Raw genomic sequence first — 14,007 nt, 5'->3', positions numbered from 1 at the left:
GAACAGTGTTGTCACCTTGGGCTGTGCTTCTGATTTTAAATACAAACTCCTCTTCTTTTCATCTCCATTACATTGGGAGGATTTCCTTTGTAGTTTATTGAAGATAGGTGGGAAAACATATAGCATTGTTTGATGTATGAGTTGAGCGTGCAGGAAATTGCTAAGACACTGAAATTCTGGCAAGACACGTATATTTCCTTTTACTTGCAAAAAAATCTTTTTTTAGGGTACATTCACACTTTCGAATGCACCCTGTCTGCGATTAGTTGCCAGAACCCCAGGGTTTCTGTCATTAGCTGTTAATAGGAAGCCTCATTGAAAGCAATGGGAGGCTGCAGGCTCTTGCAGTACAGAGAGTGAGTGTTGTCACCCTATGATAGGAGTCATGTTACTAGCCGAAACACCACTTGGGATAAAAAAAGAAAAGAAATGCAGCCACCTGATTTAAAGTGGAGCTCCACCCAAAAGGGGAATTTCTGCTTTAAGGACTGCTCCCCATTAAGGATTGGCACCTTTAGGGGCGGGGGGGGGGGGTACCCGACAGGTACTCGTTCCCACTTGCGGTCCGATCACATAGGCGATCGGAAACGGAAGGTGTCCTCCCTCCCTGTAGTCTTTTGGGACACGTGACAGGTCCCAGAAGACTACAGGACCATTTATGAAGCACACGCTACTCACGCATGCACAGTGGGTACCCAGCTGTGAAGCCGCAAGCTGTCACAGCCGGGTGCCCACACTGAAGATGTCGGTCTCCTGGAATACAGGACGGCCGGTGAAACGGGTTGCCGGGGACACACCGCGGGACTGAGGGACAGGTAAGTGGCTGTTTTTTAAAAGTCAGCTGCTACAGTTATTGTAGCTGCTGACTTTTCTTTTTTGACAGGATGAGTGGAGCTCCTCTTTAAGAGCTGGTAAACTGAAAAACATAACTTTTTTTTTTGCTTTACATACACTTTAAATTATATTTACACATGGTAATGCTGATATGCATAATACAGGTATGGTTAGTATAAAGTACCAGTCTGACACTTACCAAAAGAAGCCTTATTCCTGTATCCAGATCAACATTCCACCAGACAGTTGTGTTAAAAATAAAGAGCTGAACAATTGATACCGTGACCATCTCCAGCAAGGCATTTTCTGTGTTCTGCCATATCTAGAGGAAAAAAAACACCTTGCACATGACCACTAAAATAATCTACACATAATTCTAAACCTTTCATATATGGCCACAAAAAAAGGAGACACAAATAACACAGCAGCCACAAAATCTCTGTAGTTAGAAAATAAGAGAGGAAAGAAATTTGCAAAATAATCAGCACTAAGAAACCTGTGCCAAAATGCCAGCATCAAAATCAAATAAAATCTTTTTTAAGCACGAAGGGAAGGAAGGTGTTGTGGAGATTCAAAACATTTATAACAGATCATTAACCAGAAGCATAGCTTTTATACTCTGGGCTTAGATGAGAGAGAGGACACCAGAATAAGTATAGCAATATGATGTTGTGATGTCCATGTTTGCTGGGAGTGTTATCCTATGACTGAAGGGGCCATGGTAGCAGTCTCCAGAAATCAATTTAAGAATAGGAATAATTAAGTGCTTTTTAGCTTCCCTATAGCTCTTCAGAGGGGATGGTAGTCAGGGTTGGACACCCCAAAAAATTTCAGAATGTACCAAATGAAAGTGCCTTTACCACTGTCCATGTCCCTGAAAAAATTCTGGTCATCACAGGAAATGAGGTGATATCTACACCAGGATTTAAAGACCACAATAAAAACTGGATAAAACTTCTAACCCCTGAACTTCTAATCCAAGTTCAGCGAGCAAAAGATAAATTGTAGCTTAGTTTTCAACAAGTAGACACAACAGCAGGGCCTGTCAATGGTATACTATATCCATTTAGCCCATTATAGACTTATTTATGTTTCCATATCTTGGAGATTACTCAAGTATAAAATGTTCTAAATTTTATCAATAACAGAAACAAATCTGGTAAACGTTCTAGATGGTAAATGGTCAAATATTCTGGTGAAGGGACACAATTATGGCTTGTGGTAGTCACCAACCCCTGCCCACTCCACTGTTTGTAGCAGATGGAATAGAGTTGACCCCTACAAGCAGCACACCTTATGTGTACAGGGGACCAGTGAATATTCATAATATAACTTGGCATTTCACTTCAATTGAGAGCACATAGGTACATTGCAAAAATGCTACTCATTCGCCTTAATGAACTCAAGACAGCTCATCTTTACTTTCAAATGGTGCATGGAATGGATGGTGCTTGGCCATACTGTAAGTGCCTGTGTATGCAAGCCCTTACATCTATTAACTGAACAATCGATAGTAAAATAAATAAAATAGACCAATTTATTGCACTTTTATTATATCACGCATATTCTAATAACATTTTTTTAACATTTCTTTTGTAAACTATATACCTTATGGACAGTCCCTTAAATCTATGTTGTTTTTCTCAGATTCATGTCAAATTGCTCAGTAATACATTTTGATTATCCGTAATACATTATTCAATCTGATATAATTCCTGTACTGAACCAAATATTAGTACCTAAAAACCTCTGATTAATCTTTACGACCATTTTAATGAAACTGTAAAACTCTGCATTATACTGCAAATATACGGCTTGGCCAGTGAGGTCGAAGCAGGTAAGTACTCTTCCTGTTCTTGTAACAATCTTAATGCTAATGAATGGCCGCCAGCAACAGGACTGCAAGTGTGACAGAGGCAGAATGGTACAGTGAGCTGGATGTCCCAGGTGAGCACAGTTACAATGCTTCCTGGAGCAGTTCATTGTGTTTAACATGAATTAAAAAAAAATAAAAAATTTAATTGTACATCTATAACACAAATATTTCAGACAACTGCCAGAAGGAAAATAGGAGATGTATCTCACACCACTCAGTCACCCACTTACCATCCTGTAAGCCCTTGTGAGTCCAATGCAGGCTGATACTGAAGGCAGTGAATACAGCGAAGCATCCAGAGAGAGGTATGCTGCCATCATTAAAGGAGACACTAAAAAAACATAGGAACAAAGTAAAAGGGTCAGTCCATTCAGAAATTGCTATTTTACTTTTGAGTAGATTTCACTGGGCTGCATCATCTTCTAAATTTTTTACCCCAGGGGGATATCAATAATAAGACTCCTGCATCTGACTTCCCAGCTCCTAGCACCTGCCTTGGCCTTTCTAAGTAACTCTACTGGATAGATTTTTCAGTACAGAGAATATATCAGAAGAGTGTGAGTCCACGGGCAGGTTTGTAAATTTCAATGCAGAAGTCCCTGAAATGTACAATATAAGAAGTTGAATGATTCAGTCCAGCCAAGGCTGAAAGTGCATCTAGAGCCAGACAGATACAGTAGTTACAAATATACATTATGTAATTATTAAAACAACTGTATTTGTCCCATTGGGGGGTATTCTCTTCTCTATGTACCAAAGACGCAACTATAAGTGAGAGGAAATAACTTTCAAGTGAAAGGAAATATCACCTTAGACACCAAAACAGGTGTCCTCTCTATTCTTGTCCTGAGACAACTGTAACACTTTGGATGTTGAATCATTTCCAAACCCAAAGACAATAATTACAGGTCGAAGAGAGAGTGTGAATCTTCCAAACAGGCAGAGAGATATTAAAGAGTATATATGGTCAAAATGAAAAATCATATATTCATTTCCACATTATATTTCAGTTATTTCTAGCCAACTGCTATTAACCACTTGCCCTCCAGAGGATTTACCCCCCTTCCTGACCAGATCATTTTTTGCAATAAGGCGCTGCGATACTTAACTGACAATTGCACGGTTATGCAATGCTGCACCCAAATGAAATTTATGTCCTTTTTACCCCACAAAAAGAGCTTTCTTTCAGCGGTATTTGATTTGCCTGTGCAGTTTTTATTTTTTGCTCTATAAACAAAAAAAGGCCAATAATTTTGAAAGAAAATACACAACATTTTAGACTTTTTGCTATAAAACATCTAGTAAAAAAATTTAAAAAAATCTAATTTCATCATGAATTTAGGTCAAAATGTATTCTGCTTCATGTCTTTGCTAAAAAAAATTCCAATACATTTAAATTATTTGGTTTACATGAAGGTTATAGCGTCTACAAATGCCGGTGTATATATACTGGAATCTTTTTTTTTTTTTTTTTTTTTTTATAATAGTAATGGCGGCAATCAGCGACTTATAGCGGGACTGCGGCGGGCATTCTGACACTGGAAGGAACTGACTGTCACGGACATCCCCAGTGACAATAATACAGTGATAAGTGCTAATACAAAGCACTGACACTGTATTAATGGCACTGGACAGGAAGGGGTTAACATCTTGGGTGATCAAAGGGTTAACAGTTTGCTGTGTGTGTTTTACTGTGTGCCGTGTGTATTTTACCAAGGAGGAATGCTGTTTTGTATTGCTCTGCTATACAGAGCAATACAAAACAGCGCGCTGGAGCTGACAGGGGAGAGATCTGTGTTGTTTACATACAGACCCCTCCCCCGTCAGTGATACTTGGAGATTGCCGTTTGCCGGCGGGGAATCTCCGGCCGGGACCCGGTGATTGACAGCTGTAGCGCCAATGGTGGTGAGGGTAGGGCACCCTACCCGGAAATACAAAATCTCGTGTATATATACACGTGATTTTGCGCAGCCCTGTCTCCCTGTAGAAGTATTTGTGCTATAGGGTGGCGGGGAAGCAGTTAACCTGATTGGCCTTAAAGTTTGTAAGCTTACTTTGTGAAGATCCCCGCACATTTACTTCCTTGAATTTTGTGACACATATACACTATGCCCTACGAGAAGTCACTGCTGTAGCACAGAATTCACAAATCCTTCCTTCTGAGCTACAGGGGTGCTGAAAGGAGGAGTTTCAGGAGGTTCAGTCAAAACAGGAATCATTGGTTGCAGACAGCATGGTATCATGGAATATACAGTACTTAGAAATTAAATGTAAACTGTAAAGGAGAAGCTGCAAAGTATGCAGGGGATCTAAGAAGTTGTGGGAAGACATGTCTAGCTGATAGGCAGCGCTCACAACACGAAAGGAGATTTTTCAAGTAATTAATATATTGGAATGTCAAAAATATCTATTTGTATTGCTATTACAATGCTGATGTTAAGTGAAAGTGTATGATGTGACCGTAGAATTATATATCTATGTATTTCAATTAAAGATTTTGTGCCCAGAGGTCAACTTTAATGGTACAGTTCTGGACGCAGGACTTGTATTCACAGACCATGGGATGTTTCCAAGCGATAAACTGATGGGTAGGCAACAACACTGCAAAACAGTACTGCCAAAAGGCCCACAAAAAAGAACCCAAACAGAACTCTTGGATAAAAGTTTGAACTACCTTGTGTTCGAAGCTCACTTCAGCCAAGGCCTGAGTATCACCTGGTACAACTAGAGTATGAGTAAACAGAGGACCAGGTGATGGCCTTGGTGGCCTTGTAAATCTGGGAAGAAGACAATGCTGAAAAGCCTAAGACACCAACTGCCCTGGTGGAATGGACTATGAGTGGGAAAAGAGAAATTCTGTCCTTAAGAGCATAGAACCTGGGGATAAGGCGCTTGATCCACCTGGCAATGGTGGAGTGAAAAAGCAGGATACCCTTTACAATGGCCCACAGGCAAATCAGAGACTAATTGCAAACAAAGCCTGACAGGGAGTTCTAACAGTTCTGACTACATCCAGGCAATGTAGGGCAATTTGAGAATTTGCTTGAAAAAGGAGTGCACTTCCGCTTTCCACGGCCAGTGCATGCTCCAAAACGTGTCGCAGTGCACCCTGTGAGCTGACGTCATCGCGGCCACGCCGCCTCTACGTTCCAGCGTGCGTTCCATCCGGCTCTGAGGGAGGACGTGCACGCCGGCTGGCCACCACGCTGTTCCAGCCGAGAGCTGACCTCTCCACATCGCAGTAAGATGACGGCTCTTCACCCGGGTTACCACCCCACCATTAACTATTGTTAACCACGGTTTTTAAGCTTATGATTACTTCACACTTGTGAGTGTTTCTACATTTAGACTTGAATTAAAAGACTTATTGCACTTAGAGGCGATTCTCTCCTTTTTCTCATCTACAGAAGTTGCTACAGCTTATTTGGAAGCCTTGCCCTCAGTGCCACACGGAATTCTACGCTCTTCATACAGTAGCCACTAATCCCACGATCACCCCATACTACCATTTCCCAGGACTTTGCAGTGTTTGCGCGTACTTTCTTTTTTTTTTTTTATAAATATTTATTACTTTTTCACTTCATATACAAGTCATTTCAACATCTCTATTAAAACATTTATCAAAAACATATTTAATTTATTCCTATATATATGACCTTCTTTTCTTGCCGTCCCCCCCTCCCTCTCCCCATTCCCTCCCCTCCTTCCCTTACCCTCCCACACTCCACGTTCTCTCTTCTCTCATTTACTCCATATAATTCTGTTGTTCCTGAATCCAATTCTAAACCGACTACCAGGAGCATAATCACTTCATCTATTTCACCATTTCTTTATATTTTCCCCATCCTTTCCATTTTTTGTTATAAACCTCGAGCTTGTCCTCATGCATATAATACAATCTTTCTGTCCCGGATATCTGATTTACTCTACCCTTCCAATCTTCCTCAGTTGGCACTTCTCTTTTCTTCCAGTACCTGGGTATTAGGCTTTTTGCTGCGGTTAAATAGTACCATATCCCTGAACTCTTATAAGCTTTCACTGGGAGTTCTGAGATATGGAGGAGGCATAATTCTGGATCTAGTCCTATATTGATTTTAGTAATCTTCCTTATCAAGTGAACTATCCTTCGCCAGAACACCTGTATTTCTGAACACTCCCACCAAATATGATACCACGTGCCCACCTCTCCACAGCCTCTCCAACACATCTGTGAAATTTCTCTATTCATCTTGTGCTCCAGGTAGGGGGTGATGTGCCATCTATTCAAACATTTATAATTTATTTCCACTTCCCTCATACTAATATTTTCGTGAATTAATGTGAACATCTTCTTCTCCTCCTCCTCTATTTTTCTTCCCAAATCTCTTTCCCATTTCACTATGTGCATTAATATTGTGTCTGTCAAGTTCCATTAGTATCTTGTGTATTTTTGCCATTCCGTGTCTACCATTTCCCCGTGACTCAAAAATTCTCTCGAATGGATTCCAATTTTTTCTAGTTCTTATAGGCTTTGGAAGGTTATCAAAAAAATTCTTCAGTTGGTAATATCTTAATCTATCCATCTTATTAAAGACTTCACCCTTTCTTTCCTCCATATTCTTGTATGACCCAATTTCCTCTCCTACCATTATATCTCTCAATTGCGCCTCCTGTTTTATAATCCATTTCCCTGCTATACTATCTTTACCTGGCATAAAATATTTTGTGTTCCTAAGTGGTATTAATTGTGAATTAAAAACCCACCCCTTTTGTCTGTGTAATAAATCCCATTCTTTTAAAACATTTAAAGTGTACATACTTGTGCTCTCCTCTAATTCTCTATATTGTGCCGGTACCCATATACTATTACTCAAACTTATTCCACTCAGTGCTTTCTCGATTTTAACCCAACTTTTCTCCGGCTTATGAATCCAGTCGAAGATTCTTGCAATGATCTCCGCTTTGTAATATCTCCTAAAATCTGGTACCCCCATTCCTCCTCTTTCTTTACTTCTGATCAACGTTTCATAACCTATTCTAGGCTTTTTATTCCTCCATATACATTTTATTATCATTTTCCTCAGTTCTTTAAAATTTGCCTCTGGGAGTTTGATTGGGATCATTTGAAATTTATATAATACTTTGGGGACAATTACCATCTTTATCAAGTTTATACGACCTATCCATGATGGGTTTCCATTTCCCACTCTTCTTAACTCCTCCTTCATTTCATTTAATAACGTGATATAATTAGCTTTATATAGGTTCTTATTTGAGGCTGATAGTTTTATTCCTAGATATTTTAATTCTTTGTCTCTCCAGAGGAAAGGAAATTCCTCTTGTAGTTTTTCTTTTTCGCTATTTTTGAGATTTATGTTTAAAATTTCAGTCTTTGTTGGGTTAATTTTCAGGTTCGACAGGTCTCCGTACTCCTTCAGGGCTTTCATTAAATTTGGTAGTGATGTTCTAGGATTTCCGACATAGAACATCAAATCGTCCGCATAAGCCACTACCGTATGTTCTCTATCTCCTATCTTTATTCCTTTTATGTCTATGTTCTTCCTAATCCTAGACAGTAAGGGCTCCAGTGATAGCACATTTAGCAATGGAGACAATGGACATCCCTGTCTTGTACCATTTGACATCTTAAAGTACTCTGATCTTCCTCCATTTACCATTAAGGTAGGCCCTCTGTACAGCTCTCCAATCCAGCCTCTCATTCTATCTCCCATTCCTAACGTTTCCAAAGTGTCCATCATAAAACCCCAGCTCACTCTGTCAAATGCCTTCTCAGCATCTATTGACATCAGTATCATTGGGGTTTTCCCTTTTTTGCCCTCCTGTATAAGCAACAATGATCTCAAAGCATTATCTCTACCCTCTCTTCCCGAGACAAACCCCACCTGATCTCCATGTATCCACTCCGGCATCAGCTCTTTCAGTCTATTTGCCAGAACCTTTGCATATATTTTAGTGTCTACATTCAGCAGCGCTATTGGACGGGAACTCGCACATTGCGAGGGATCTTTATCCTCCTTCTGTATCAATACTATATTCACCTGTAAAGACTCTCCCCTCATCTCCATCCCATTCCCCAAGGCATTCATATAGGTCTTCATTTTGGGTATTAAAAGCTCTTTATATTTTTTATAGTATTTGGCCGTATATCCATCCGGACCTAGGCTTTTCCCTCCCGCCATGCTTTCTAATGCTATTTTTATTTCCTCTGAAGTTATTTCTGCCTCTAAAGAGTTCAGTTGTGTTTCTTTAATTTTCGGTAGGCCTGCCTCCTCTAGATATTTCTTTCTTTCCCCTCTATTTACTGTTTCGATTTTCTTAAACGTATCCTGGGGTATAATATTATACAGCTCATTATAATATTCTTTAAATGTTCTAGCAATATCCTTGGTTGAATGTACAAATTCCCCCTTGGGATTTCTTATTTTCTCTATATAATTTCTATTTTTCTTTTTTCTTAAAGTTCTCATTAAATACTTTCCCGGCCTGTCTCACCATCTATATCTTTCACTTGTTATTTTATTAAAGATTCTTCTTTTTTCTTCCTCCATTACATTCTCTAATTCTTCTTTCTTCTTTATTAACATCTGCATTATCTCCTTAGATCTTTCCCTTTTATGCACTTGTTCAAGATCATATATTTCATTTAATAATCTATTTATCTTTTCTCTTCTTTCTTTTTTCTTTTTTGCTCCCATTGCAATGAGTAGACCTCTGATATAAACTTTATGAGCTTCCCACACCGTTGCAACCGAGACACCCTCTGTTTCATTCTCTCCAAAAAAACATTCAATTTCCCTCTCAATTCTTTGACCAATCTCTTCCTCCAAGAGAAGTGCCTCATTCAACCGCCATACATAACCTTCTCTCCTTTCTCTACCCCATCTCAACTTCATTGCAACTGGGGCGTGGTCTGACAAGGTACTTCCTTCAATTTTTACTTCTACTACCCACTCTATCATTCGATGTTCTACCAATATATAATCTAGTCTAGAATAAGTCTCATGAACGTGCGAAAAGAAAGTATAATCTCTCTCCTTCATATTCCTAATTCTCCAGATGTCTACCAGCTGACACTCATGCATCAATTTCTTTAACATTCTCAAAGATTTGCTTTCCTCCCTCCTCACAGAGGAAGTGGTGTCCATCCGCGGGTCCATACAGATGTTTAGGTCGCCCGCTACTATCATGCATCCACTTTTAAAATCCATCAGTCTCCTCAACACTTCTCTCATAAACCTCTCCGGCTTCTTATTTGGGCTGTATATGTTTGCTATTGTACACTCAATTCCCTGTAATTTACCTCTCAAAAACAAAAACCTTCCCTCCGGATCCGTTAATCTCTCCTCCAGCTCATACCTTATATTCTTTGCGAATCCTATAGCAACTCCTTTTGCTCTTTTAGTTGGTGAATCCGCATAGAACCATGTTGGAAAATATCTAGTCCTCAGTCTAACCTTTGACTCTATCTCTAGATGTGTTTCCTGCAAGAATACCACTGAGGATTTTCTATGTTGGAGTTCTTTAAATAACCTGAATCTCTCTCCTGGACAACTTAGCCCTTTTACATTATAGGTTATATATTGGATTTCTTCCATCTTACTCTTTTTCTACCGTCTCCTTCTTCCTCCTTTCCTTCTTCTTTCTTATTCCTATGGAGCGTTTTTATCCCTCTACCCTTTTCTCTCCCCTTTTCCCTCCCCCCCTCTCTCCATACACCCCTCAGTCTACTCCCTCTCCCTCCCTTCCCTCCTCCCCCCTCCCCCCCTCTCCCCTCTTTTTAGGCCTTCACTTTGCCTAACCGTCATTTGTGGAGGCAGCATCCACCTTTGACTTAATCCTTAGGGCTTTACTCCTCCCATGGACGGCCTCCCCTCCCTCCAAATCCCCCCCTTGACCTCCTCTCTACTTGTACTTTCTGAAAAAAGAAAAGAAAGGAGTCAGGCTGAAGGGACAAGGGAGAAAAAAAAAAAGGCAACGGGATGGGAGCAAGGATAGAGAGAAAAAAAAAAAAAAAAAAAAACCTCTCCTTTTCACTCACCCTCCCCGTCCCTCCTCCCCCCCCCCCCACCCGCCTCCACCCCTCCCCTCTTTTTAATCTATTTCCCCCAGAATCTTCTTCCCAACCATTTATTTCAATTTTCTGCATTTCAAGTCTATCACAAAAATTTCTCAAGTCCTCTGGGAACCTCAATTGGGCTGTTATTCCATTTTTCCATCCTATTAAACTCTCCGGAACTCCCCATCTATATTGCACCTTCTGTTTTTTCATCTGTTCCAGCAAAGGCCTCAGAGTTCTCCTCCTCCGGAGAGTCTCTAGTGACAAGTCTGCATATATTTGAATATCCATTTCTCCATACTTTATAACTGATTTTCCCTTAGTTTTCCTCCAGAGTCTTTCCCTTTGCTGTACTTCATAGAATTTTACAAGTATGTCTCTCGGCCTGTCCTTCTCATAATTCCCTTGGAGTTTCCCATTTCTAGAGATTCTTTCCATATTAGTCCTTTCCATTATATAGTTCAGGATTTTGCAGACCATCTCTTCCAATATTTCTCCTTTTAAACTTTCCGGTATCCCTCTTATCCTTATGTTTCTCCTTCTTTCTCTATTCTCTTGGATTTCCGCCTTGTACTGCAAATTTTCCTGAGTTTTTTCCATATTAATTATCCTCTTCTCTAATTCGGAAATAATCTGGTTCTGATTTTCAACTTTCTGCTCCGTTTCTTCCACCCTTAACAACAACTGCCCCAGGTCATTCCGAATATTTACCATTTCTTGCTTTATTGTTCTCTCCAGATCTTTAAACATTTCTGTCATCTCTTTTTTATTTGGGATTTGTAGGTCTTTTTCTATCTCTGATATTTGCTGATTACTGATATCCAATTTCAGTGATTGTTTAGGACTATTTTGCATACTTAAATCAGACTCTCTATCATTTCTGCTCTGGGGCCTTTCTGGGGTCACATTTCCCTGGGATGTATACTTTTTAATTGTCCCCGTTTGGGTCCCCTTAGGCCCGGTTCCTTTTGTACTTTTATTTTTCATTTCTTCTGTAACTTTTATTTTCTTCTCATAGACTTATACTTTACAGAAACAGGGATACTGATAAGATATAGCGGTAGAATTCCCAGCTCTGTCTTCCCACCTTTCTGTGCGCCTTTTGGCTACACCTTGCGCTCTTCTCCTTATTTTTATTATTATTCTCTGGGGGTCCCCCCCTTTTCTCTTTCTCCCAGCTCTATACAGTTTTTTTTTTTTTTTTTTTTGAATATTTGGGGCCACCGCCAGACTCACTCACCCTTCCTGCGCTTCTCGTGAGACAGCTTCAGGCTCCACTCTCCATATCCCTCGATAGGTCAGCTCTCTTCCTTTCAGGGGGACCCTCCAGGACTTTCCTCCACACTCTTCTGCTTTGTTGGATTGTTGGGCAGGTTCACCATCGATCCCCTGCCAGGGCTCCAGGGATAGCAGGTCGTCCAACAGAACGGGGATCTCTCCTGCTCTCTGTCAGTCTCTGTCAACCTCCGGCCGGGCAGCCGGCTTCCTTGCCTCCCAGGGATGCACCGCGGCCGGTCACATGTCTCAGCCGCGCCTCCCTGTTTCCCGGCAACCAGGCTCGGCGTCCAGGCTCAGCGTCCCCGCCTGTCTCCGCCGGTCTCCGCTCTCAACTCCCCTCACCGCGGGCAGCCACTCAGCCACAGGAGCCAGTAAGTCCCCCGGTCAAGGAAGGTCTCTGCCTTCTAGTGCTCCATCTCCTTGGGAGGAATATTGAGGTCCAAGGGGGGGTAGATCCGTGTTTGCGCTGTTACAACCCTTCCTCATTTTTTCTGAATCAATGTAGGGCAATTTGCCTTGTCATGTTTTGGGATAAGACATAAAAAAAGATTGTCGTAATTGAGGTGGAAAGAAGAGACCACCTTAGGCAGGAAGGAAGGTTTTGGTCTAAAAACCACCTTGTCCTTGTGCAAAACAAGAGAGGGCTAAACTATTTCTCATTGGTTCAAATAAATAAATAAATAAATATACACACAAACACACTGCTCAGTAAAATGAAAGGAACACCTTTTAATCAGAGTATAGCATCAAGTCAATGAAACTCCTGGGATATTGATATGATCAGTTAAGTAGCAGGGGGGTTGTTAATCAGTTTCAGCTGCTTTGGTGTTAATGAAATTAACAACAGATGGGCAACAATGAGGTGACCCCCAAAACAGGAATGGTTTTACAGGTGGAGGCCACTGACATTGTTTTCCGCCTATTCATCTTTTCAGACTGTTTTTCACTAGTTTTGCATTTGGCTAGGGTCAGTGTCACTACTGGTAGCATGAGGCGATACCTGGATCCTACAGAGGTAGCACAGGCAGTCCAATTCCTCCAGGATGGCACATCAATATGTGCCTTTGCCAGAAGGTGTACTGTATCTCCCAGCACAGTCTCAAGAGCATGGAGGAGATTCCAGGAGACAGGCAGTTACTCTAGGAAAGCTGGGCAGGGCTGTAGAAGGTCCTTAACCCATCAGCGGGACCGGTATCTGCTCCTTTGTGCAAGAAGGAACAGGATAAGCACAGCCAGAGCACTACAAAATGACCTCCAGCAGGCCACTGGTGTGAATGTCTCTGACCAAACAATCAAAAACAGCCTTCATGAGGGAGGCCTGAGGGCCCAATATCCTCTAGTGGGCCCTGTGCTCACTGCCCAGAACCATAGAGCTTGATTGGCATTTGCCATTGAACACCAGAATTGGCAAGTCTGCCACTGGCACCATGTGCTTTTCACAGAGGAGAGCAAGTTCCTCCTGATCACGTGACAGACTTGAAAGGGTCTGGAGAAGCCGTGGAGAACATTATGCTGCCTGTAACATTGTTCAGCATAACTGTTTTGGTGGTGGGTCAGTGATGGTCTGGGGAGGCATATCCATGGAGGGATGCACAGACCTCTATAGGCTAGACAATGGCACCCTGACTGCCATTAGGTATCAGGATGAAATCCTTGGATCCATTGTCAGACCCTAGGCTGGTGCAGTGGGTCCTGGGTTCCTCTTGGTGCACGGCAATGCCCGGACTCATGTGGCGAGAGTATGCAGGCAGTTCCTGGAGGATGAAGGAATTGATACCACTGAATGACCCCAACACTCGCCTGACCTAAATCCAATAGAACACCTCTGGAATATCATGTTTCGATCCATCCAACGACGCCAGGTTGCACCTCTGACTCTCCAGTTGCTCAGTGATACCCTGGTACTGATCTGGGAGGAAAAAATCCCAGGACATCATCCGTCGTCTCATCAGGAGAATGCCC

The 14,007-nt window shown here is 41.5% G+C and overlaps 1 protein-coding gene across 3 annotated transcripts in view; it reads right to left on the bottom strand.

The window, feature by feature from the left end:
• The window catches only part of PCNX4 (pecanex 4), a 150,477-nt gene that overhangs the window by 33,213 nt on the left and 103,257 nt on the right, over nucleotides 1-14,007 (bottom strand). For all 3 annotated transcript variants that reach the window (XM_089676543.1, XM_089676544.1, XM_089676545.1), the window contains 2 exons: nucleotides 2,941-3,041; nucleotides 1,034-1,156 (listed from right to left, as the gene is read on the bottom strand). In XM_089676543.1, coding sequence (XP_089532669.1) covers nucleotides 1,034-1,156; nucleotides 2,941-3,041 — 224 coding nt within the window. The remainder of the gene's footprint in view (nucleotides 1-1,033; nucleotides 1,157-2,940; nucleotides 3,042-14,007) is intronic.

This window comes from Staurois parvus, unplaced genomic scaffold (assembly GCF_062004578.1).
Source record: "Staurois parvus isolate SC_StPar_1 unplaced genomic scaffold, SC_StPar_1.0 ptg000171l, whole genome shotgun sequence".
NCBI lineage: Eukaryota > Metazoa > Chordata > Amphibia > Anura > Ranidae > Staurois > Staurois parvus.
This window is presented reverse-complemented; position numbering and strand designations above follow the sequence as displayed.